We start from the raw sequence: 27,431 nt of genomic DNA on the forward strand, positions 1-27,431 counted from the left end.
ATTGCACTGTCTATCTCAAAGCCATGTCTATGTTTAGAGCGCAGATTGAAGACATAAAGCAGGAAGTCTCACAAGCCTGTTATTTCATTTCAGCTAAATAAAATAATTGCTGCATGAGGGGATATATTGCAGATGGGCTGTTATGGCGGACATGCTCATTAAAGTTTCACGAATTCTGGGTGGCAAAAATAGACTAATGTAATGTCCTCATAATCTTAATATTCCACAAAGAAGCAAATGCAATACACAGACAATGACAAGTACGTAAGATGCAATGGTTGAAATAAAGTTTTTTTTGACAGGAGACCGATTATTCTGTCTTTATACTCTGCAGACCGCATGCAACCTCAGTTAAGTTGATTCCTGACTGCGTTACATTTAAAGCATACCGCAATGCTGTTGCTTTCGTATCAATTGTTAAAACGTCAAACCAACTCGGTGAATAGCCTACTAAGCGTTAACTCTTTTCGACAGAATAATATTATTAGTCAGACGAAAAACGTGCCCGCACTTGAGTCAAATAGTCATAAATCTTGAGTACGTTGCTCAAATCCCCTGCTAACCCAGCGATAAGCCTATAGGCAATGGATGCTGCAACACTAGGGAAAGCCAATCGTATCAATGATCCAGTAGATTGACACCGACATTAACCAACAGAAAGATTCACGAGCTGACAATGACTGGGACAGCTGAAGGGATCCCATTGCCAGCCTCTTCAACGCGCGTCTCCGGTTTCGCGAGCCAGTCGGGACTGACATGGACTTTCGCAAATGTTTCGTCTTCGTCTGCTAATCAGTGCAGGAAACATTTATTTTATGTGGATCATAGCAATTCATCCAAATTAATCAAGTAAGTAACTATTTTTATTGCGCTAGGCTACTCTGTTTTTACTTGAAACTAAGGCGTACATTGCTTTACAACCTGTTGAGGCTTGCCAGAGTTCCAGTATGCAATCATGCCAGCATTAAGACTTAACCCGTGATTTGGAAGTTTGTACTGACCTGAAGTAGTTTGGAAAGTTTTGGAATGCTCTCCAAGGACCTTTATATTAACCAGTTAAATTCTTGAATCTGAACAGAAGGCGAATTTGTAATGTTAAAAATGAACTTGTAGTTTTCCCCGTTGTTTTCGCGTGACGTGTTGTAAAGTGCGCATGTGGATAAGATGCAGTTGTTGATAGGTACATGTAAGATACAAGAGACAGAACAAAGCAGTGCTCCTGGAGTAATAAAGAATACCATGTACAGTGGGGAAAATAAGTATTTGAACCCCTGCCGATTTCACAAGTTTGGCCACTTGCAAATAAATGTGTGATCTATAATTGTAGGTGTATATTAACAGTGAGAAACAGAATATCAACAAAAAAATCCAGAAAAATGCATTTTATAACATTTATGACTTTATTTGCATTTGATGCAGAAAATAAGTATTTGAACCCCTAGCAAAACATGACTTAGTACTTGGTGGAATAACCCTTGTTGGCAAGCACAGACGTCAGACGTTTCTTGTAGTTGGTCACCAGGTTTACACACATCTCAGGAGGGATTTTGCAGATCCTCTCCAATTCCTTAAGGTTGCGTTTTCAATGGGAGGGAATGAGGTTCAAGCCCAATATTCCACGTTACATGGCCCCATCATAGTCCCCTTGATGCGGTGGAGTCGTCCTGTACCCTTGGCAGAGAAACAGCCCCAAAGCATAATGTATTCACCTCCATGCTTGACGGTGGGTATGGTGTTCTTGGGGTCATATTCAGCATTCTTCCCCCTTTCAAACACGGCAAGTCGAGTTGATGCCAAAGAGCTTGATTTTGGTCTCATCTATATTCTGTTTCTCACTGTTAAAATACACCTACCATTACAATTCTAGATCACACATTTCTTTGCAAGTGGCCAAACTTGCCAAATCGGTAGGGGTTCAAATACATATTTTCCCCACTGTATAGTGTTTCAGTGCAGGGTGTCATGTGAGAGTTTAAAGACAAAGGTCACAAGAACACCAGTTGCCATCCACGGCTCTCAACTCTCTTGCTTGGCATTAAAATAGCACCGCACTTGCATATGATGAGCTCCAGTCTGACAAGTTCTAGCTGGTGATTTCCTTGTCTTTTGCAGTTGCGATGGACCTGAACAACCCACCTCCATCCTCCCCTTCGCCCCCTCTGGAAAATGGCCCATCAGTCAATGATACTGATCCTCACATCCCCACATCTTCCAAATCCCAACCCTTGCCCGTGTCAGCCATTACACCACCTCCCTCTGAGAGTTCTGCCGAAGCCCTCTCCACCTCCAAATCTTCGACCACCACCTTCATGTCCCCAGCAGCATGCACAGATCCTCCAAGCACACTCCAAAATACCTCGCCTGCTTCTCCAGCCATATTAATCAGCCCCTCTGCCACACCCACAACCACAGCCGGTGTCTCCCCAGCCGGTGTCTCCCCAGCCGGTGTCTCCGCAGCCGGTGTATCCCCAGGCCCCCTCGTCAAAGCACCTGAGATCTCCATCGACCCCTCTGACACCAACACAGCGCCATCGTCGAACACCACAGCGATGCCTTTGAGTTCCTCAAAGCTCAGTGTTTCATCACCAGCCTCTTCCCCACCTGGTACAGAACCTGCCTCTGCCACGTCAAAAAATACCTCTATGCCTCGCACTACGAGCTTTAAAGACCTGGCTCAGAGGGTGATTTTGCAAGAGAAGATGAAGAAAGCTGACCAGGAACAGTCCTTTGAAGAAGAAGGTAATCATCCATAGGGTGAGGGGGAGTTGAGGTAAAGTACACATGCTTTTAGAGGAGTCACAACAAGGAAAACATTTTGATATAAAACATTGCAGATGTTTGCACAGGTTTTGATTTTGAACTGTCGTTGAACTGCAATGTTTCTTTGTACGTATTTGACTGATTCATATCTTAGACCCCTATGGACTTACAATCAAGTGCTTTTGTTTCTCAGTGGACAGGAGATAAACTAATGTTTGAACGGTATTGTAACACATCAAACATACGCTTGTCCTTGCACATCTATTCAGTAAGCAACATTAGTTTACATTTGAAGTCTCACAAGAGCATGGCCCAGGTCCAACAGCATGGCCGATTTTATCTTCACAAATTTTGCCAAATGGTTTCTGCTAAGTTAACCGCATGCAGTCTTTCTCAGGATTGGGTAATACACAGGAACACAGGTTTATACTGTTCTATGGAATATCCTTGAGGTGATGTGTTGTTGTCTCGGACAGATGCAGGTCAGCTATAATCAGCATCTTGTAATATCTTTTATTTTAAATGTCTCTAAGTGAGAACTCACGCAGACATGCACAAACATACACACAGACACACCACAGAGCTCATATTGCATTTGACCATTTTGGTAAATCACCACTTAATCATCCCTCTGCTATTCCATCAACTCAGAGTCAAGTGAGTTCTCTTCATTTGAGGATTATTGATTAGTCAGGATATCATAAGTCTCCTAGTATAATACAGTCAAGTGTAAGATATCTTCCAAAATGCATTTTATGAAAGTTATATTATATATAGTAATGAGATATAAAATAATTTGGAGGCAGGACGGAAGATGGTGAATAAACAGAGGTGCTAATAAGAGATAGCAGCCACTACTGCAAAAGATGGCAATTATGCTTTCATGGTGATCATTTTGTGCTGTTGTCTTTGTTTGAGAAACTGCACCGTATACACTAGACACAGATATCTGAATATTGGTGACAATGGCTTAATTAAATGGACAACATTATAATTCACATCCTTCACACTTTTCCCATGTGTGGATTGGTGGGTTGGTGCATCACCAACCCCTTAGTTAACCACACAGTGTCAGGTCCATGAGATGCAGATGTTCAGTTGATGCAGCTTGCAATGCAATGTGAAATCTCACATGTCAGAATAGTAATATGCAAAATAAGTTTAGATATAAAATTACAATTTTACATGTTTAATAAATCCAAGTATTTGTATGACTTATGCTTGCGTATCTGGAACAGAGGAAGAAAATGTACTAAATGCTTCTGTCTCATTCAGAGGAAGAGGACTTGCCCTTTGAAGAGTTGGAAGAAAAGGCCAAGGGTGGCGATGCTAAAGCTCAGTGCCAGGTGACACACACACACACACACACACACACACACACACACACACACATACACACACACACACACACACACACATACAAGCACACACATACAAATATAAACACAAATGCACACGCAAGTTAACACCCACCCGCTCACATATCCATCACCCGGGAGAGTGAGAGAGTGAGAGTGAGAGTGAGAGTGAGAGAGAGAGAGAGTGAGAGAGCGAGAGAGTCGGTTGAGCAAACATAACTACAAACAACATTACATTTGAAAAACGGATTTTTTTGTAGTCACTTCTTCTTCTTTTTCTTCTTTATCTTCATTGTACTATACAAGAGCAAAATAGAACTCTGCCCAGTCATGTTTGATGTGGCATCGGACTGCACACAGCGCAGGGTTTGGCTTACACTGGTTAACAGACTTGACTGTCGTGTTCATGAGTTAAAGTCTATTTCCAGGTTCCTGGAAGATGAGCCTGCACTCTCAATATAACCCAGAGAACTCCCACATGTAAACACAGTCAGTCATGAACTTTCAACATACAGAAGGTGTAGCAACGCACACCCAGGCGCGCACACACACACACACACACATGTGCACAGGCATATACACACACAGAGGAACAGATATGGCTCAAAGTCTGTGAAATCAACACCTTCTGTTTCTCCTTGTGGCATGAAAAGGGTCAAGGGCCGTGGTCTTGTTCAGCATGTCTTTCATACTTCGCCTAAGAAGCTGTGAACTTAAATGCCACAGGGGGCGTTGTTCTGACATGATGAAGTGTCACCCCCTGCTATACTACTGGATTCATGACTTGGCATTTCACCCTTAGATGAGTCACTCTTTGTGTGATCTTTCAGGCATAGAATCATAAGGAGTCGGTGGCCCATGATACACAGGGGTTGGAAGCTCATTGTGAAGACTTCAAGTGCACTTTAGATAACCAGGAGTTTTGCAAGGTGTGGAGGAGAGTTATATAGTTATTGACATCTGTGGGCACTGTAAACATAGTTTACTTACTGTAATAAGAGTACTAACAACTGCATCACAAACAGAGGAATACAAATACAGAGTCTATAAGAGTCAGAGTATTTTAACATGATCACCATCCCATGATTAAGGAGTGTTCACCAAATCAAACCCCCAGCCATTCCATTTAAAAAACTGCTTTAAATGCTCCACATGTCCCTGTGGCTGTGCCCCTCAGCTGGGTAAGTACTACCTGAAGCTGGCCACGGAGGAAGACGAAGAAGTGAACAACCAGCTGGCTGTGAAGTGGCTGGTGCAGTCTGCGAAACTGGGCCGCAAGGAAGCGTCTAAGTATCTGCAGCGCTGTTGGATTCAGAGGAAAGGTGCGTGTCTGTGCCATACAGCCTCTCTGTGAGGGAAAAATGTAAAAAACTAAAATCACATCCCGTGAAAAAGAGTACATTATTATTGAGCATATGAGCATTGTCAGTTGTCAAACTGCAAAGGATTCAAATGACGTCACACATTCTGTACAGAGTGTCTGTGTTTTTAAGCACATTAAACACTTTAGTGAAGCACTAAGAAGAGGATGGCCTAATCTGAGGAAGAAATAAATAACTAGCTAACTACCTAATAAACTAACTTGGTTTGCTTTGATTTTTCCTATGCCTCAATGCGTCATCTTAGGTGCCTCGGTGAGTCAAATTAGTCTCTTAATTTCACTCTGAAGATGGTATGGATGCAGTCTTAATATGCAAGTCGAACTGCGATTAGCAGGTCAAAATGAGCCGCTCATGATCAAATCCACCTCCTCAATGATGTGGCTTGTGTTTACTCCCAAACAGGCATCACTCCAGAGAATGAAGTGGAGGTGCGGAAACTGTCCACGGAGAGCAAGTTTGAGCAGGCGGTGAGGCGGGCGGCCATGATGATGTTCCACAAGCTCAATCCGGACGGGAAGAAGACCGTTGGAATGTCGGAGATGCTTGAGAATGTCAGCCAAGGCAGCAGTGCAGTGCCAGGTATGGCACGCCGGTGGAGCATGGAAGAGCTGCAGCCTAAAGAGTAATGTTTTGTTGACCGTTTGCTTGTTGTTTGTTTGTCTGTCATGGAAGAATTAGTATTTATTTTTCTGTGTGGTAACTTTTCAGCTAGTATTGTCTGTAAGCATGAGAGTTTAATTTGGTCAAATATCTTTCATTTATTGCAATCATGAGAGTTTAATTTGGTCAAATATCTTTCATTTATTGCAATCAATAGGTTGGGTATTGGCTTGAAACATGCTACCTTACAGTAATAAGGTTTCCTTAAAGGTGCAGTCTGTGATTCTAATCTAATGCGTTTCTTGTCAAATTCAGCAAATTGCTCCTACCGTCCTATAGCTGTCTGTTCTGTGTGGGTACTCAATAAACCTCCAGTGTTCTTACATAGTCCTGGCTTTGTAAATGGGAAACTAATTGGCTTGGACCGAGCCACACACTATTACAGCCAATCGACACATTGCTTCTGTAGCATGTAAGGGAGGTTGTGATTTGTTTGGCTGTTGAGCTCAAGTATCAATAACCTTTCCCCAGAATCGTGGACAGTGCCTTTAATGTGCTGGCGCCTTTGTTGAAAGAACGGTTGATGTGAAATAAAGATTGCTATCAGTTAAATATTTTAGAACAGAGTGACCTCTTTAAAGCATGAATGCTTCTAAACAGATGAAGCAACAGCAAATAGCTTTTCATTATGTCTGCTTGGACTGCTTGAGTCAAGTATCCTATTCCATTTTCTGGAAAGTGAATCCAGGTAATTTAATATAGGCCTGTGTTATTACATTTGGGAGAGTGAGTTCTTCAGGTTATTTTAATAAGCCACGTGTTCTGGGCTGCTTGAGCTTTATGCAACTGTGGGTTTGTTTGGCATCTCAGCCTGTGCCCTCTCTCTCTCCGGGAGCGCTTGTGAATGACTGGATGACGTTGCACTGGAATGCTAAGCCACTGTTTGACAGACACGCTGCCATGCTGTACTCAGTCCTCACCAACAGGTGGCCCTGCTTCCACAGGCACAGTGTCCACCTCCGACGACACACAAAGGAGAGTCTTGGAGAGCATGGTTGGCACAGAATGTAAGTCTATGGTGTGTATGTAGGTTTCTGTGTGTATGAGCATCTCTTTCTCTCCCTCTCTCCCTCTCTCTCTCTCTCTTTCTCTCTCTCCTTCTCTCTCTCTCTATCTCTCTCTCTCTTTCTATCTCCCCCCCTCTCTGTCTTTCTATACATGTCAGTTACCCTTAAACCCCTCGAGTCCGCTGCATTGTTTCTGAAGCAGAGAAAAACTAGATTAAACATCTGATTGTGTAGTGTATACGTAGTATATACTGCAAATAGTGTGGAGATTTCTGTTTCTGAAAATAGTAGTTTTCTCCACTTCTCCAAAAGTCATTTCCTTGTGAAGAGACATTGTGTTAGGACGAGGAGGCTTGTTAACAGCCCTCCTATGCATATAAATGCTCCAAGGTACTGCCAATGATACCTTTTGATACTATAATTACAAGGACATAACTGTCAGACGGCCATTTATTTCCTATTTCATATTTAAAAAGAATTATAGCAAACCTAAGACCTTAGAGAATCGACTCGAGTAACTAAAACAGTATGTCACTGTGGTTCAATATATATTTTTGTATAGTAAAACTAATTACATATTATTGATTGATATATTATTGATACCTTTATTCTAACATAATCTTTACATTTTTGATGTTCAACCACTGACATAACCCTGTCTGTGCCCATAGCTGGACAGCTAGACCTAGACCATTTTGTGGAAATCACCAAGCAATATGCCCAGGGCATTGCACCTAGCCTGGACAGCAGCACCAAGAAGACTGTGCCTGTTGAAACAGACGGGGGTCAAAAGGTATGCTGTAACACCAGGTGTCCAAAGCACAGTAATGATTGTGTGATGGTATGGTATGGTGGAAGTAACAATGTCTATTTAGCAGCACCATATATACATTATACAAATATGTTACGAGCACTGACCTCTATAATGTATCTGACAGTCCTACAGTAAAGATGAAGCAAAAATATACAACTCGTCTCTATGAAATTGTGGACACGGAGGTTGGTCTGTAGGACAGTATGTGGTGTTTGTTACCAACAGGATTCGCGTGAGTTAGTCACCTCGAGCCGCAGCCCTCGGAGGACCAGCTGGGGCAGTGGAATGATGCTGGGCACCAAGCGCAGCGGAGCCATGAAGAGAGCCATTGACTTCAAATCTCACTTTCTGGTAAGCCTCCAGTGAACACTCTTTCAAGTTCATTCTCTCATTTATATTTGCTAGCCTTCATTTTAACTTGATAACTCTCCGTTGCAGACATAATCATTTACACAATGTTGCTCATACACACTTGCATTTTTCATAAGGACAATACGCACAATATTGCTTATTTCTAGTTTGACTGAATACTAAACACTTGGTCTTTGTCTTTTCTTCCTCTCCTGGCAGACTGTACATTTGTTTTTGGGGGCGACAGTGGTACAGGAGGTAGAGAAGTCGTTAAAGTAATCAGAAGGTTGCTAGTTCTATTCACTGTCAAAGTGTCCTTGAGCAAGACATTGAACCCCTAATGATACACAGTGTGCCATCAGTGTAAATGTGTATACATGTGTAAGTCGCTTTGGATAAAAGCGTCTGCTAAATGACTAAATGTAAATGTTTTCTCCTGCTGACTCTCCTCTCCTCTCCTCTCCAGGGCCTTCAGTACCCTGTGAATGCTTTCATGGGCATGAAGGACCAGCTGATTGACTGGGCCTCACGTGCCGGCGTCCAGTGGCTGAGCACCATCATCCCCACGCACCACGTCAACGCCCTCATCTTCTTCTTCATCATCAGCAACCTCACCATCGACCTGTTCGCCTTCGTCATCCCTCTGCTCATCTTCTACCTCTCCTTCATTGCCATGGCGATCTGTACGCTTCGCATTTTCCACTGCAGCAAGGGCTGGGCAAACTTCAGCGCCCTCACCACGCTACTCACGCGCTTCGAGCCCACCCTGGACGTGGAGCAGGCCGAGACCAACTTCGGCTGGAATAACCTGGAGCAGTACTTCTACTTCATGACGTCCGTCGTCTTTGTCATCTTCACCTTCCCGGTGGCGGACAAGGGCTGGATCCCGTGCTCGGAGCTGTCCACGGTGGCCATCTTCTTCACCGTGCTCAGCTACATGAGCCTCAGCCCCAAGGCTGCCACCTACGCGCGGAGGGCAATCATCATTGAGGTGGCGTCGTCTGCCTGCACCCTGACCAAACGGCTGCCCCACACGATGGTCATGGTACGCATGCTGGGCAAGACCTTTGCCACCGTGCCGCTGGGTCACTCGATCGTGCTCAAGCTCAGCCTGCCCTGTCTGCTTTACCTCTGCCTATTCTACCAGTTCTTCAGGTGCGTTTGGGAGAAATATGAAGTGGGATCATTGCAGTAGTTCCTCTTTTTCTCTTGTAATTTCTTTTTTCTGTTATTGTGGTTACTAAGCTACACACTACTAATCTACTACTACACTACAATACTACACTACTAACCTAACTAATCCATGCAGTAAGCACAGATCTGATCGAAAAGTGCATTATTTGAATGTGTACAATTTTCAGTTTGTTTATTTGTTGAAGAGGGACAGTTTACATTAATAAACATTAAAATGTAAATGTACCCAATTGTAGCCAAAAGGCTAGTTTCCATTGGCAGAAAATGGGTTCACCCAAAATGGGTCCATGCATGTCAAAGCATATTTATGCATATTGCTGTATCTGCTGTATCCTAAATTAAGATCATCATGATTGACCTCCCCTCTTCCATGTTCCTCAGAATGGCGAGAATGCGAGGCTTCAGTGGGACCTACTGCTTCCTGGTCCCCTATCTGGTGTGCTTCATGTGGTGGGAGTTCTCTGTGGTCCTGCTGCAGCATTCGTCTGGCGTGGGCCTCATTCGCACCTGTGTGGCCTACTTCCTTTTCCTGTTTGCCTTACCCGTCCTGGCCATGGGCCTGGCGTTAATGCTGCTTTTCCAGATGGTGAAGTGGTTACTGGCGCTGGAGCTCACCAAGATGCTGGTGACTCTGGCCGTTTGTGCTGTCCCGGTCACCCTGCGCCTGTGGACCCGCTTCAGCATGTCCATAATGGACGTGTTCAGGTCCATCACGCACCGTGGGCCCGTCAAGCTCATCCTCCTCTGCATCAGCACCGTGATCCTGCTCTGTGCCATGTACCTCTACAACGTTGAGGGGCATAAGGTCTACAACTCCACGCTGACTTGGCATGAGTATGGCAGACACTGCGGCCCCCCGGCATGGCAGGCTCGGGGCATAGCACAGACGCAGATCTGGTGCAGCCACCTGGAGGGGCACCGGGTCACCTGGACGGGGCGCTTCCGGCAAGTGCGAGTGGCCGACACGGAGAACGGGGCCCAGTCGGTCATTAACATGTTACCCGTGGTCATTGGGGACTGGATGCGCTGCCTGTACGGAGAAGTCTACCCAAAGTGTGAGCCAGCAAACACGACCGCCTCCGAAACGAACACGTCGTCAGCTATTCCCAGCGTACCCCAGCCCATTGAGGATCTCTGTCAGGTTAAGGCGATGGCGAAGCACAGCTGCCACGTCAAGCGCTTCGACAGCTTCAGCTTCGAAGTCACGGTGGGGATGACCAGCACTGCCGTTGACGACCCAAGCTTTGACATTGTCCTAAAGGCCAGCCATGAGTTCCAGCAGGTGCTGCTGAACCTGGACCCCGGAAGCCAGGTGGAGTTCAGCACCAAGCTTGAGGGAAAGCTGGGGGCCAAGCTGCCGGCGTTCGAGCTCAAGGCCATCCACTGCCTGGACTGCCAGTCCTCCCTGATGCCCGAGGGCCGGCAAGTGAAAAACGAGCGCAACTTGCGGCACACCATGAGGAACGCCATGAAGTTCGCCTTCGACTTCTTCTTCTCGCCGTTCCTCTCTGCTACGATCTGATGGAACTGTAAACACAGGAACAGTGAAATGAACGTGGAGAGTTAAAGCTGGTGAAAATGCCAGGTATAGATATTTGATACGGGAGGGAGGTAACAATTTTATTCATAATTGTCATTTAAGTCGATGTTTCTTTCCAAATAAACTAAGAGTAAAAGTAAGTACGAAATGGTAATTATCTTGATCAGCAATATCAAGTCTGTTCAAGATAAAGGTCTTGATATGGCAATGTAAGTGATAGACTGACTTTGAAGTAGACCTACGTATGTCTTCAGTATTTTACATATCATAGTGATACCTATGAAAGCATGCCGTTTGAAACTCAGCTGCCAAACAAACACTAAACTCATGTTTACACCATATCAAACATGCTAGTGGTTAGCGCAAATGAAGCACAACATTGTTCTTATATTATTAAAATATGGACAGGGTATCGAAAGTTGGTGATGGTCACAGAAGAGCCACTTAACTTTAGGCCTTTACCAGAGTCTTGTGGTAACCTGTAGTATGTGGTATCTTTCTACCCTACTCAACAACTCAAATCTCCATGCCAGTCACATAATGATTGTCCTCCAACGTCAATTTGACACACTCAGACCTGTGACACGCTCAGACCTGTGAGCCAGCCAGCAGATCCCTCACCAGTACCTCTGTGTGAGCCAGCAGATCCATCATCAGTGCCTCTATGTTGCAAATAGAGCTTTTGCTCTTGCTTTGGACTGGTGTTCCTCTACAAAGTGTACACTTGTTAACATTGCTAATGTTCTTCATTATTTTTGTAAACTCCTTAAATATTTAGCTTAGAACTCTATGATGAAAGGCCTTTAAGGATTCAAGCAGAACCTTAGATGACCTTATTTTTTTATTTGTAATTCTTTTTCCTGGGCAAGAACTATCCCTGGCCCTCTCTGCAGAACCACTGGGACATAAGATTTACAACTGGCAGTTTTCAAAACTTAAAAATCTTTAAAGCATCCCTGACTCCAATCTTTCTCCACACTCATTGTTGGTACTTTTGATTTGATTGTAATTATAATAGACCTGAGTAGGTAAGTCAAGTGTGTTAGCTACACTTGACTAACCTACTCAGGACTATTATAATTACAATTTCCTTGTCCCAGCTTTTAAAGGTAAGGAGAACATTTTAACAATTGGTTGACAGGGCAAACTGAAGAAGTTGTTTTTTCTAAGATTGTATATGTTTGAGTTTACTGAGTATAAAGGTGCTTATTTATCAAAGTTCAATACTTCATGTTTTTATTTTGCAGTTATTTCCTGTTCTTTTATCTCCAGATGGTTTACTATTTATATTGCTTAATGAAATATTCTGGAATTTTGTCTCAATGTATGTTAATTGAAACGTTAAATGACTGGATTGTCCACTTAAGTTAAACAGATCATTGAAAAAAAGTGTGGAGCATTTTTTAAGATCCACTATATCCAGGAGGTGTATCCCATGTGTGTTAGAGGTCCTTCCTCGCTGGCAACATTAGTTAAAGTTGGTTTCCCAGATGGTTCAATTGTGGTGATAATTTCACACACACAAATCTAATCCTGATGACATCGATTCATAATACATATATAACTTACCCTTATTTCTTCCATTTGCGGTCCGGGCATAAGTGTGGACACTGGACACTGTTTACATCTAGATCACTGTTATTGGGCTAATAAGTGGAACAGGCCTCTTGCATAATTAAACCAAAGTCTTCATACACTGTGCCTACTGTGGATCATGAGTAGTCTACAGTAGTCTCAGATCTCTTGATTATGTTGTGGAATTGTCACCAACTGTATGTTTAGAGTTTTTGTGTGCTCAATATAATTTCCTTAAGTGTATTTTTGAGAGATTCTTAAACGAAAAAATTAAACATGTCAGTTGGCATAACTGTGTTCTAAAGTACAGCATATTTCTGGATGCATTACTAGAAGGCATTACTGCGCTCTAAAGGACAGTGTAGTTGACTGGGTGATAACTGTGCTCCAAAGTACAGTATATTTGTGTGGGTGCATTACTAGAAGGCTTTACTGCGCTCTAAAGTACAGTATAAAACTGATATGAGCTGACTGTCTATGTATGGATTAGAATGTAAGAATACTGTTATGTCTGTGGCATTTGACCTCAACACCATTATAGAAGCAGGTCAAATGTTTCACTTAATTCACTGAAAATCTCTTCCCATGAAGAGATTTGTAAGCAACCATACATACTAGGAAGGAACACACACTCTCTCTCTCTCTCTCTCTCTCTCTCTTACAGACACACACACACACACACACACACACACACACACACACACACACATAAAAGTGTGGCAGTTCATATAAAATGAGACTGCCCGATTACTCAATGGAAAATCAGTTCATAGAAGGAATCACATATGGACACATAATCTTTCATTTCAGATTATATTATTTATGCACATTCCTTCATTGCCTCATTTGATTTCCATTAAGTGTCATTTGATTACTTTTTAGGCATCATAGATATACACACTAGTAACACTTGATAATGGTAAACATGCTTTTTTGTTTCTGTGTGCCCTGAAAAAAAAAAAAAAGCCTTTTCCCTGGTCATTTCTCTGTGGTGTGGAACATGTGAATTTCTGTGTGTGTGTTTGTGTGTCTGTGTGTACCTAAATGTGTGTGAGAGTGACTACCCCAATGTCTAAGAGGAGAGTTGAGCTCAAGTGGTCGTGATGGCAGAAGGCCTATCACCATGGCAACTGCCGTGCTGGTATCACCATGGTGCAGTGAGGGCTGTCTACTGACGTGCTCCCTTTTACATGGACGAGCACGGCTCCCCTGGCTTCAGCTGCGATACGTACAGATGTAGGAATACTGTACAGATACTGCTGTGATAGACCAAGACGTGGAGCCACTGTTCAAGTCTGGGTGGTAGTGTTAAATAAAGAGAAATAAAGAGAGAGAAAGAGAGAGAGTGAGAGAAAAAAGAGAGGGAGGGATAAGGAAAGAAAGGGAGGGATAGAGAGGAATGGGGCAGGGCACAGATAACACAGAGGTTCGACATCCAAAGGACTAAAATGTCAGGAATAAGTAGCAGTGAGTGAGGTTACCAGTTACAAGAAGAATGGACAGCAGTGGGGGTTCAGAAGACAACGATAGAGGGAGAAACAGCAACACTGAGACATGATGGGAGACGGAGCCGAGAGACATGTCTTAAAGGAGACAACTATGGCAGGAAAGATAAAAAGGACAAAAAAGCATGATACCATGGAGACGGAGTCTGACATTGTGTGAAAGAGAGCAGTACAAGGACAAGAGAGAAAGCGCCAGAAAGACCAGAGACAGACCAGAGAGCCAAAGAAAAGTGAGGACTAAAAACATGAATCACAATTCATTTTTTTCTTCATGGACAAAGCAGTTCGTCACAGACATCCCTATCATAGAATCATCATTACCATCATTAACACGAGTTTTAAAAATGGACCAGCAAACTGTGTGCTCCACAAGTACATTCATTCAGCTTTATATTCAACGCGAAAGGCAGTTCAATCCTTCTGATGCCCAGTCAGAGGCGTAGCCACGGTCCAAGCACTGAACACCACTATCACATCCTCAGGGAGGTGAGATGAGTTGAACACTTGAGGTGAGTGATAAACTACCCCGTGGTCATGGGGGCGAATACTGAAGAATTCGGTCAAAGTGAGGTTCCTGAAGGATGCGATCCTTGAGAGAGAGAAAGACAGCAAGCTTTGTTTACACTGTACCAAGCAGACGCAGGACAGTTTGTGATATCGTTTTTTTTGTAGTTCACTGAAGCCGTGTTGCCAGAGGTGAAATGGTCTCGCTAGGGGGGTGGGTGCTGACGCAGGTGGAGGATGCTCTGCCGTTCCACCTGAAGCGAAGCAGCAGGCGTAGCTGGCAGTAATGCATTGTGGGAAGGTTCGGGAAGCACGTGATAGGAAGACTGCTGCGCGCAGGTTCAGTAACCAAGACAACAGGGGTGTACGTGGGGGGAGGGGAGGCTATCAGACTCGCTTTTGGAGTAGGTCCCAGCTGCACCTCCCCCATCCCCCTGTACGAGAGAGAGAGAGAGAGAGAGAGAGACAGAGAGAGAGAGAAGAGAGAGAGAGGGAGAAATGGTCCCCACAAGATCCTTATTCCATGTCAGGGATTTGTCAGCAGTGCCATCAATCAACCAATCACCCAAAGCTAGCTCGACCATTTGCAACGCTACCTTCACCAAAGGACCAGATCGAATCGACGAGTCTTTGACCAAATGCGACTGCCCCTACAGCTGCGTAGTCCATTCTTGACAGACACTGAACAATTCCACTGTCACACCAAACTAGTCGACACATTCCACTATAATCCAGTATTTATCCCCCCCACCCCCCCATTTTGATCCAAGATCATTCCAGTCTGTACAGTGTGATCCTTATCCACTGGAATGCTGTAATGTATGCATGTATGTGTGTGTGTGTGTGTGTATGTATGTGTGCACGGGTGAATGAGTGAGTGTATGTATACATGTGTGTAGGAGTTTGCCCAACTGCTAACCGTTGTATGTGTGACTGCATTGCATGTATATGTCCTTGGCTCCTCGATTGCTGCCATACAGACTCATTAAGGGAGAGCTTCTGCAGGCAGACTGAGTCGCGCTCCGCTCCCCTCCCCCTTACCCATCCCACTCCCCTCCCCCTCCCTCCCCTGCGCTCGGAGACGCTAGTCACTGAGTCTCTGGGTTCACCCGGTCCTGGAAAATGTAGAGGTTGTTGGTGGCGGCGATGGCAATGATGTTCTCGTCCGGGTGCCAGGCCATATGCAGGATCTTCTTGGTGAAGTCCAGGCTGTCGACACCCACGTCGCCGCGGCGCCGCCGGCCGCCGGTGTAGACACGGCGCGTGCGCAGGACCGCCCGCGGCTTGCTGCTTTCACGCCACGCCTCCAACGTCACGCCCCGGCCGGTCTCGCGGTCAAACATGCGGAAAAAGCTGTTGTAGGCACCGGTCATGATCACACTGTGAAATAGAAGAATAACAGATTATTGTCGTATATCAGGCCTACCTCATAATCATGTGACTTTAGATTAGATTAGATTAGATTCAACTGTATTGTCATTGCACAGAGTACAAGTACTGAGACAACGAAATGCAGTTTAGCATCCAACCAGAAGTGCAAAATAGCAATAAATGTGCAGAGTATGTGCATATGTAAAGTGGAATAAGGGAATAAATAAGATATACACAGTAAGAGTTAGGTATGAAATATGAACAGAATTGTGACTAGCAGCTAGACATCATTATAGTACACATTTCTTGAATGATTTGTCTGCCGATGACTGAACTGAATAAATTCACCAGCTGTTATATAAATACATCGCTGTAGGGGGAGAATGAAGAAGGTGGATATGGGTGAAGGTGAAAAGGTGGCAGCTATTCAAACGGGGAACAGAGGAGGGAGAATGGGAGTAAAAGAGGGGGAGGAGTGCGGTGATGAGGAGAGAGATGTAGAGACTGAAGGAACATAAGGAGGAAAAGGAGAGGGGAGAATGGGACAGGGCGGGGAGTGATGAAGCCAGATGGAGAGATAGAAAAAAGAGAGAGGCTGAAAGAGGAAAGGAAAGAGATGGCTAAAGTAAACGTCCCAAACTGCTAAGAGTAAGATGACATCATATAGATGGTGGAGAAAAGGAAATGAAAATACACAAATGCATGGGGGAAACTGAAAAAAAAGATAGCAGAGAAAAAAACAGAGCATTGAGGTCTTGCTCATATGTGTGGCTAGAGAGTGAGACTCACCTGTCGGTGCTGTTCCACACGCACTCAAACTTATCAAAGATGCAGTCGTTCTCATACAGGGAGCAGAGTTTACTCCTCAGGTACTCGTGCACCTGGGGAGAGGAGAGGAGAGGAGAGGAGAGGAGACAATGAGATTAGTTTTCATATTTATGGACGAGATATAATGGGTATGGTTGCGTAGTTTTGCATATTTGTATGTGTGTCTGTACCAAATTACCATAGCCCTGGACTAGTTTGGTACCAGGTTTAGATACCAGGTTTAGATGAACCCTACTTTAAGATTAGATGTTTGATGGCTTATTACAGGTACCTGGTAGGTCTCGATAGGACCCTTCTCCATGTGGAGGTCCCACACTTTGACAGTGAGGTAATCCCTGGTGAGCAGGTAGCGGCCGCTGTGGCTGAATTTGACGTCCGAGACAGAGGAGATGATCTCCGAGAAGAAGGACCGGTTGCCTGGGTCCTCTGGCTCCTCAAAGACTGCGTATGACATAAAAGAATAGGTAGCAGGCGGTGAATAAGTAAAAAATAAGGGATAATGTATAGAACGCAGGTCATTGTCGGGAAAATAAGCCCCGACAGGGCGAACAGCACCCCGACGCAAAGCTTCGCGTCGGGGTGCTGTTTGCCCTGTCGGGGCTTATTTTCCCGACAATGACCTGCGTTCTATACATTATCCCTTACTTCATATGCAGATACACAGAGATACACATATCGATCTTTCGGTAAGTCCCATAACAGTTACACACGATCAGCAGACACCACAGATCGAGGTGGTAATGGGGAACCCTTGTAGAAGTCTCCGAAAAATGAATTTGCAATGCTTCTTTGGTCATTGAATGGGTATTAGAATTGGAATTGGAAGATGATTAATCCATACACTGCAATTCAGAGATATAAAACATAGATATACATTCAATCTACCATACATACACACAAATGTATGGGGGTAAAGTAGTCTGTGAAAAGGGATTTTGACCTAGTATTTAATCTATAGGTAAGACACTGAATTTGGAGGTGTGTTCTTCAGTCCAGGAGGGTGTCTAAGCCTGGCTAGAGGCCTGTGCTCACTTTTGGAGTGTTTGTCACAGAGAGCCGAGGCCCTCATGTCACAGAGACGCAGCGTGCCCTTGCTGCTGCTGTAGACGAACAGGTGGCAGTGCTTCGGGTGGAACTCCGCTGCCGTGATCACCTCCGTCAAGTCTTCCATGTTGGCCGGCTTGATGTCCACGATGTCTGAATACGCCACAGGGTCAAGGTGCAGTCTTGGTACGGTGGATAGTGGAGCCAACAGCAGGAACACTGCTCACACTAGAGACCAGCAACAGCTTCATTCAATCAGTGGCACTTCCTGAAGCTGGAGCTTCTTCTTAATGTATGGTATATAATACATTATAATATATAATAATATAAAATTACTTCAAACGAATTTCATTAGTCTATCATTAAAACATGCCGGTATATCTAAACCCTGTTTTTCTATAGTAGATTACAAAAGGGCATGCTATCACTTTGAGATCTTTACTTCAATATGGTGTTTCCTATTTCTAATAATTACTGATGGCAGAAATAATTGCTAGAGATTGATACTGAATATTTATAGTGATGCATTTTACAGTTATATTGTTTACAGTATAGTTAGGAAAAAGTTCAGATTTAAAACACTGTGAAGGATATTTCATCTCTTGGCTATTACATTCTTTTTAAAGCAAGACATCATAAATACGCATATTCGAACATACTCTCTCGCTCTGACACACACACACACATTCCCACACACACGCACATAAACAAACAAACTCACACATAAACACGCACTTATACCCTCAAACAGCAGCAGTCTATTTTAGAGACGGCCTCCCGTGCTTTGGAGGAGAGTGTTCCCTTAGTGAATTATTTAAATGTTTCCAGAGATGTTTCTCCCTATTTCTAGGTCAGCACGCTGGTACAGGGGAGCACACTGAACAGCACATGTCTGGCCTCCCTGCTCACTGACACATGTTTCAGACAGGGCAAAAAGCCAACACCAATAAACAAAGGTGAACAGATATTCTGATGCTTATATATATATTTATAAATATATAAATGTGTTATTAATATAGAAATGTGTTACATGACAGATGTGAATGAATATGTGCCGGTGAAATCATCTGCCACACCCAAAACCAAACTCACACAACAGCACCTGGTTTGACCTCATGGGAGTTTGACCTCAGTTGTGTAATGCAGCTGGTCTGACCTCATGTGAGTTTGACCTCAGGTGTGTAAGGGAGCTGGTTTGACCTCATATGAGTGATGTCATTGTTTAACCATACACACATGTAGCAGTGTACTGACATACCCAGATAAAGGCTGATTCAAATGAATATGTATTTGTCAATAGCTAGCTTACATTTGACTCATAAACCAAATATAAACACAGATAAGCAATAATCACATAAAAATAATCATCTGCCAGAATAATAACAACAATATGTATGAATACATAGAGTATCTATCTATCTATTTATCTATCTATCTAATTTATATCTAACATGCTTTATATACATATATATAGCATGCTTATTCGCAGGTACATCTGTATACACATGACCACACAGACATACACACACATGGACACACACAAACACAGGTAGAGACAGTATGTGTGCTCCTGGGTGCACGTATGGCTGAAGGATACTGAAGCTGCGGTCGGTGATGCCCAGGTGCCACATGTTGATCCTGAGGTCGTCGGCAGACAGGTACGTCTCTCCATCGCTGTTGACGGAGATGGAGTTGACGTGGTAGGTGTGGCCGTTGGAGAAGACGCGTCTGGGCCGCACCTCCACCATAAGGTCTGTGGGTTTCAGCACGGGCACCTGAGACAAGCAGGCGGGGAATCTGCTGTTATGCCATCGTGGGAAGACGGGGCCTCTATGACGGGTATATGTAGTAACTGAGCTAGCGGATTTTAAGCCTGAAGTGAATCCTCATATTGAAACGGTGTCTATACAATTAGGGGGTGTCAGTATGTTTTTAGACAATGTACTTCTAGTTAGCTTAAGTAGAATTTGGTCAGTTGGTTAAAACTATGTCTGTTATGGGTTCTATTGTGACGGCACTTGGGTATGTTGATAATTGTTGACATTAATTTGCATTTTTAGACACTAAATGCTATTGTCTATATCTTTTTACTTCTCACACCCCTTATACACCCTTTTACACAACCATTGGGAGCCCTTCAGGCTTCCTTACCTGTAGAGATGTCACCGTAGAGAAGTCTTTCACCCTGCCCTCCTCGTCCTTCAGGTTGTATCCCTCGGGCCTCTTGTCTCGCTCGCTGACCTTCCATAGTTTTATAGTCTTATCTGAAACACAGTTAGTTTTATGGTCTCATTTATCTTTGAACTCAATTTGAACTCTGGCATGAGACATTACTCTTATTTACTCTTACTCAATTAAAGAGTAGTACTCTTACTTAATTAAAGAGTAAGCATGCTACAGCTTGTAGCATAGTATGTTGAACTTAATGTTGAACTAGCATAGTATGTTGAACATAATAGAATAATATGAGCTCCAATGTACATGGACATAGTGTGATACTAAACCTGAAGATAACTATACCAGGCTTAAAACTTGTATATTTACAAGGTTTTGTTCCCATTTTGGTAAAGGAATATGCTTGGGTAATGACATCTGTAACTTTTACTCCTCCTGCCATACTTTAAGCACACAACAGCTGGTTTTCCATCCAACTCATTCAAATACTTTAAGCACATTTATGAAAATTTGCTAAAAAAAAAATGAGTCTGTGTGCAATTTGTTGAATTATGCAAATTCCTAATCAAGGAAGGAGTTGTGGATTAATAACTTGAGGTTGTCAAGGCAACCCATAATAAAATCTCAAAAAATGTGATTCAATCCAAATAAACCCATTTCCATCCGCCTTAATCGTATTATATCCTATGCAAATCAGGACTTAATCCACCCCCCTCTTGCAAATTAATTTCTTATTCGGTTTAGAAGATTTTTTGCAAATTTCAAGCGTTTCAAATCAGGATTTCCTATTTGAATGGTCAAAATTAGCAATAAAAGGTTGGATGGAAACCCAGATACTGCTTAAGTAGAGTAGTTTCATGCTTAGTAAAGCGCATCATTGCCATTATGCATTCTTATGTACTTTGTTAACGTCCTTCATGGTATAATTAAAATGTAACCAGGGTGCTATAATGTTAACACTTTGTAGACAAGGTAGACAGGGCTGCTGTATGCCTCACCATTGGTGGAGAGGAGGAAGTGTGCAGCATTTTGCTGTGGCAGCCAGCGGATCTTGTTGATCTTCTCCTCGATCTCCAAGCTCTTCAGGTAGTCGAAGTCAGGCTCATGGCTCTGGAAGGTGCTGTAGACGTTATACTCGCCTGACTCACCAAGCTCTTCAATCTCCCCTTTTGTCTGTGGAGAATTACACAGCACACACACACACACAGACAGACACACACACACACACACACACACACACACACACACACACACACACACACACACACACACACACACACACACACACACACACACAGAAAGGGAGTGATTGATTACTTCAGAGAGAGACTACATAATTTACACTGCAATTCAAGGTTTGCCGCAAAATGGTTCCATTCTGTGAACTATTTGATTACAGAATGACTCGCCATGTCAAGGAAAGAGCATGAAATGCTCTCATGCAAGGCCAGTATCTCCCAGTAGGGATCTAACATATAATATAATGTGTAACATTCACTAGTGTGTCAAATGTCATATTTGTGAAACCAACACCCACACAAACATTTGCACATCAAACCATTAATGAAGCCTTGAATACAAATACTTTTATCTATACCACTGCTGCAAGCCTTCAAACTAAATAACCATGCAGGGCCCCTTTAAACCCAGCTTCAAACTAAATAATCATGCACAGCCCCTTTAAACCCAGCTTCAAAAAGCCACACTTCCATGATGTGAGCTACCAGCAAACCGGAGCCATAGCTTACCTGAGTCTCTCTTTGGAAGATGACCACTCTCCCCCCCTTGTCCCCCGTCGCCAACAGATCCCCCGTCTGGTTAAATTCCACCGTGGATATGACATCAGCTGGGGGTATGGAGGAAGGATGAAAGAGGGGAGGGAGGAAGGCTGAGATTAGAGTTTGAACAGCACCTCTGAAACGTTGTCCAATGGTTTCCTTCATTCATTCATTCATGCTTATTTTCAAAATGTACGATTATTTTTGCCCCATTTTCCCCATATAATGCATACCTTTTCTGCTGCTGTAGTGGTAATGTTAACTGACCAGAGCATTTTCTTCAGATTTAATTGCATTTACATTAAATAAATTCCAAGATGAGTATGCTACATCATAACACATTTTACACACAGTTCATTGGGTGTCTGAAAAAGATTGAGTAATGAATTGTGTTTTTTTGCAGTTATGCCTCGGTCAAACAGTACTAACTGTTCAAGTTAATGTCACTCTTTATTTCAATGTGTGTATAAAATCTATAAATACCCACTAACAGCCACACTGTTATCAGTATCATATAACAAACTGACGGGATCCAGTCCATGACCTCAAAGAGATCACAGTAGTTCTCAAGCCCAGTGCATTTCTGAAAACCCAACACTCACTCGGCCTTTCCAAACCCTTACCTGTCTCTACACCTGTACATCATCATTCTCCTGGCATCACTCAAATACACACAGAAACCCCAGAGACCCCCTGACCAGCTGGACCAAACGATCATCGAGCTCCATTACCTAGAGTCACTCTAAGGGCGGCTCAGGGCAGCCACGTGGATGTTGGCCCTTACCTTCGGTGACGTAGTCTCGGAGGAAGCTGTGGTTGATTTTGGTGCTCTCGCCGTCCTCACCCATCGGAAGCGGCGGGGTGCCCGAGCGCGCCCGTCCGGAGGTGAGCCGTCCAATCCGTACTTCCTCGCCCCCCCGGAGCCTCGCCCATGCTGCTGTGGCCTAGCAAAAGGGCCCGGCGCACAGCATACTGGGGTAGGGAAGGGCCCAGCCACGGATACGGAGGTGTGGAGGAGAACAGGAGGCGTGTGGAGGGCAAAGAGAGATCAAACAGGGGGCAGCACCCGCCAAGAGGAGGAAGAATGAGGAAGGCGATGAGAGGGGGATGAAAAGAGGCAGAACCCCACTAATGCCTGACCGACCTGAGAGGACGCCTAAAACCCATGCTGTGCCCCCACGCGGGCGTCACGAAAAACACACTCAGACCCGGTCACACACACACATGCTCAGCGCTTCTCACACCCTCCACATTAATCAAACAAGACACTCGCCGCTCAGCTCAACACTGCCCGGCAACAAGCCACGGAAAAAACGCAAAGCGAGCAGGCCTTCCAGCAAAGGTTGCGATGATGTATGCGTGTGTGTGTGTGTGTGTGTGTGTGAGTGAGCGGAGTGAGTGTGTCCATGCATCCGTCCGTCTCGCTGTGTGGTAAAATCCTTTTGCTGCTGCAGCAGTTCCTCCTCCGCCGGCAAAAACAGGAGATGCTCGTAGGGTGCGGTAGTCCTTGAAGGAGAACGGAGGAGATGGAGATGCTGCTCTCTGCGGCAGAAATGCAAAGACAGCGAGGGGAGAGAGGGAGAGAGGGAGAGAGAGAAAGAGAGAGAGAGAGAGAAAAATGAAAGGCCTTCTCTCCACCTACCAGCCTCTGTGTGTCCGCTAGCCTGCTGCTGCTGCAGAGCGACAGAGCGTGTGTGTGTGTGCGTGTGTATGTGTGTGTGAGAGCGTGTGGAAAGGAATGATAGAGAGAAAGTGGTGGAAAAAAGGGGGAGGGAGAGAAAGAGGAGAGAGAGACAGAGAGATAGAGAGGATGCTGCCAGCTTGTCTTTTCTGGACTGCTGCTGCTGCGGTGCTTCTGCGCAGTAGCCCAGTCACAGCAGCCTCCTCCCTGCCCGGCCAGTCAGGGCACAGCCTGCTCCTCAAGCTCCTCCCACTGCAGGTGATAATGGGAGTGAGATGGGAAGAGAGGATAGGAGAGGAGTAGACAAGCAGGGGGGAGGAGAGCAGAGAGCAAAGGGGAAGCAGCTGACTGTATTAATATAACACTCTCAATCTCAAATATAGATGACTGCAAGCAAAAATAGGGTGAAGGCATTCTCTCCAAAGCTGGCAGTGGGTATTATGTTATGTCCATGCAGTATAATTTTTAGATTTTACTGTAACAAATAAAATGCAGTCATTGGCCATTAAATAAAAGCAGGTATAACTGCTACGTGTCAGTACAATGGCCTTTAAACAAACTCTGTTTTTTTATTTCTGTTTTCAGTATGTACATACGGCAAATTCGTAAATTATTCGGATGGCCTAAATTGGACAAATGCGATGGAATTTGGTAGACGAATAAGTCTATGGTTATCAATGTGGTATAACAATACAAATGCAGCTCAATAGTGTACTTCTGCCCCCTGTTGGCGGTGTTACGTTCTGTGTAATGGTGCTTATCCAGAATATTCCCCAGTGACAAAGTTTTGTTCTTCAGTATGAAATAGACATTCATTGCAATAACTGTGAACACGCTGAAATAACTGTGTATATGACTATGCAACAGGACAAATATTTCTGTCGTCAATACACCATCTCTTGACCTTTACATCTGTATTGCTTAGGCCTCTTAAAACTTCACTGCGCTACAGACGTGCACCGATACCAGAATTGAACAGCAATTAAGCGCAGAATATTCTAACAGTCTTTCTGACTTGATCATGCGGTGCAACTTTTGTTGTAGGCTATATCTTAGTATACCTCGAGCCAATACTCACTTCACTTTCTTGAAATAGTATAATGGCGCGTTGAATACTATCTCAAGCCATGTCAACGTACACCAGTATTATCCCATTGCTTTTTGCGGTTTATATATTATGATTTGCCATCTTGATCTGAGTGCAAAAATACCGCCGCAAGTTTGCGCAACCACGTAGGAGCACCTGCTATTTGGTAGCCTACCTGACACGTACAGGAAGTTGCGTTGCACTTTAATTGTGCTATTTATGGACTCATCTTCATCAACCCTTTACAATTAGTTTGTGATTGTGTATGCGTTCGGATGCATCAAGCGAGATAACACAAAAGTTATACTAGACTAAACACAAAATCATATACATCATATACTAGACTAAACACAAAAATACTTCAGAGCACGCAAATCGACTTCAGTGTCATCAAAAAGATCGCCTTGTGCACTAAAGAATAGCACTTTCAATGGGTGCACAAGGCTTTACATTGCAATGTCTTGAAAAGTTGGGCAGTCAAGACCTCACAGTGAGTTGTAGGGTGAAATTGAGGTCGGCATAACCACGACTTCAACTAAGATATTATTCAGTGTTGTATTGACTGAAAGCTGGGATGAAAGCCAATAGCGTGCGCGAACAGACACATTATTACTTACAAATTCACTTCCTTTTGGAATATGCAGTGGTTCAGAGTCTAAAGATATGCACTTCATCAGGAGACAACATTACTATTCACTGGGAATTTGAGAGTCCCTTCATATCATATCGATTATCAAATGATAGATCTTAGTGCCCAACAGGAGCAGTTTAGACTGAAGGTATTAAGTGGCTTAAAAAAAGTCGATAGCTAAGATTTCTGAATGGATCAATACCAAATCTCCATACCTCAATACCATCACCAAATGAAGATGCACAAAGTTATAAAGACTACAACATAGAATATTCTCTTTCAAATGGATGAAATCAAAAAATAATTCAGCACTTTTATTCCAGTTCTGTGTATTATTAAACCTCTCCTAGCATTGTAACTGCTATTACATACTTTAAACACAGAGGGGAGACAGAGCCACATTGCCTCCTCATACAAGTGACCAACCACTAGCAATCACAGGTCATGGGTTCCTTCATTTCCCTTTCATAGGATGACAAGCGAAATCACTCTTTTATAGCCATGTTATTTAACTGTATTAGCTATCACTTCACTGTTCATTGTTAAATATCTTCAAACACAGATTTTCTTTTGCCTTTGTGCCATTGTTAAAGCTTCATTCTGATATCTAGAATGGCAAATCCACGTATGGTTGCAAAGAGGCCACTAGATGTAGTCCACCAGGATCGTCTTACTGTTTCATTAAAAGGCTAATCTTGCTAGTACAGTGTCACATAGGCTTTTAATGTGACGAAATGATGGACAACAGCCAAAGATAGCACTTCAGTGCAAGGTGTTTTTTATTGGGTCCGGTTTCCCAAAGTGTCAAAAAGTCAAAAAGTTTAACAAAAATTCACCAGATAACAATGCAAACAATTGCTATATACATTGTAATGCACATCGTTGTATAACAAGCACACTTAAAAAGCACATTGTTTTACGTTTATAATAAGCGCAGCTTGTGTCGTCGTGCGTTTATTTCATATTACTATATTTTAAAACAAATTTCCAATGTATGTTGGGGGGGACACAACAACTTTATGGTAAGTGTCCCCCCCTGTCCCCCCCGGGATCTCTGCCTATGCTTCTTCTTGAGGTCCGCTCTCTCATGTCGAGCCCTGATAAGATTAACATGGTAAGTTTGAGAGGGTTTACCTTTGTCTGGGTGGTGAGACTCATATGTTGTTGGGCTCATCTTCCTCAGAGCGGTGTACAGCCCTTGCCATTTGGCCAACAGATTGCTGGTCGAGGAGGGCAATAGCAGCCCTTTTGCCCTGGCCGGAACTCCCCTGAGGGAGCATCCTGGTCATACTACTGTTTCTGAGTGCGCTGTGCCTCCTGGAGGTGTTTTTGAGCTGATCGGTGGTACTTGGCCAGTCTGCCTCGCATCTGTAACACACACTGGACATGGCTTGACTGTTGGACTCTGATGTGGCACAATACCACAAGCCCTTCAGTAGGTCTAGTGGTCCCCTCACCGGCCACCCATACGCTTGGGGTACCTTGACGCTTGGGGTACCTCCCTAAACAAAAACAAAAGGATTGGCAACCACTTGTCCCAGTCTCGGCCTGTGTTTTCCACAAATTTGCGGAACATCGACTTGAGGGTCTGGTATGTGTGTCCTTAATATTTCAAACTATCTACCGCTGTGTATGAATATGACAGATGATTCATAACAGTAATGTTGGCAGAAACCACTACAACCAACCTTGTGTGGACCCAAAATGAGAAAATGTGGCAGTATAAGGCCACCTGGACTAATTAGAACTGCACACTTTGCCATAACCCTTGTTTGTGTTAAGTTACCGTTTTGAACCTGTCTATAATAAAAATCTTTCAGGTCAGATTTGCTCATAAAGGCTATAGCTGACACTTTTAAAACACTGTTTTGAACAATATTCTCTTTTGTAAATAGTTTAAACAGTGATAGATGAAAGTGTGGCTTGTTAATGTCATCTCTTTCTTAACCAGCTTCTTAACATCAATTTAGTTTATGTTGTTGTTGTTATAAAGTAATGCAGCGGGGAACCCCGATTCACTGGCTTTTTGAAATGTATCCACTCTGGGGACCGGATTCAAAAAGTTCCGGATTAAGTGAACACGGGTTCCAGATTTGTGTGGACGGAAGGCACATCCGGCAAAAAAAAATCTGTATTTAGGCAATCCAGGTTCCATGTGGACAGGGCCTGAAAGTCTTTTATTATTC

The 27,431-nt window shown here is 43.7% G+C and overlaps 2 protein-coding genes across 4 annotated transcripts; one reads left to right on the forward strand and one right to left on the reverse strand.

The window, feature by feature from the left end:
- The first annotated feature begins 728 nt into the window (after window positions 1-728).
- wfs1a (Wolfram syndrome 1a (wolframin)) lies at window positions 729-12,945 on the forward strand. 2 transcript variants are annotated; one of them, XM_080859051.1, is made up of 11 exons: window positions 729-849; window positions 2,113-2,435; window positions 2,466-2,739; window positions 4,036-4,106; window positions 5,296-5,440; window positions 5,903-6,079; window positions 7,105-7,167; window positions 7,839-7,960; window positions 8,207-8,332; window positions 8,799-9,487; window positions 9,908-12,945. In XM_080859051.1, the coding sequence occupies exons 2-11, from the start codon at window positions 2,118-2,120 to the stop codon at window positions 11,046-11,048; spliced, it is 3,126 nt and encodes a 1,041-aa protein (XP_080715177.1). In that variant the 5' UTR covers window positions 729-849; window positions 2,113-2,117; the 3' UTR covers window positions 11,049-12,945. The 2 variants fall into 2 exon arrangements, with proteins under 2 accessions (XP_080715177.1, XP_080715176.1); XM_080859050.1 differs by having other exon boundaries at window positions 2,113-2,739.
- Window positions 12,946-15,738: 2,793 nt separating this feature from the next.
- Window positions 15,739-22,694, reverse strand: ppp2r2ca (protein phosphatase 2, regulatory subunit B, gamma a; the record flags this gene model as incomplete). Of its 2 annotated transcripts, none has more annotated exons than XM_080859089.1 (9): window positions 15,739-16,030; window positions 16,811-16,902; window positions 17,121-17,290; window positions 17,882-18,046; window positions 19,491-19,668; window positions 20,045-20,157; window positions 21,067-21,241; window positions 21,817-21,914; window positions 22,631-22,694. In XM_080859089.1, 9 exons carry the CDS (start codon window positions 22,692-22,694, stop codon window positions 15,739-15,741), a joined length of 1,347 nt encoding a protein of 448 aa, XP_080715215.1. The 2 variants fall into 2 exon arrangements, with proteins under 2 accessions (XP_080715215.1, XP_080715214.1); XM_080859088.1 differs by having other exon boundaries at window positions 21,793-21,914.
- Between the last annotated feature and the right edge of the window lie 4,737 nt (window positions 22,695-27,431).

The sequence above is a fragment of the Sprattus sprattus genome (assembly GCF_963457725.1).
Source record: "Sprattus sprattus genome assembly, chromosome: 20".
NCBI classification, from domain to species: domain Eukaryota; kingdom Metazoa; phylum Chordata; class Actinopteri; order Clupeiformes; family Clupeidae; genus Sprattus; species Sprattus sprattus.

Coding starts and splice junctions, on each gene's coding strand:
- wfs1a (XM_080859050.1), top strand. CDS start 2,118: ATGGACCTGAACAACCCACCTCCATCCTCCCCTTCGCCCCCTCTGGAA. Junction 7,961..8,206: donor AAACAGACGGGGGTCAAAAG/GTATGCTGTAAC, acceptor TGTTACCAACAG/GATTCGCGTGAGTTAGTCAC. Junction 8,333..8,798: donor ACTTCAAATCTCACTTTCTG/GTAAGCCTCCAG, acceptor TCTCCTCTCCAG/GGCCTTCAGTACCCTGTGAA.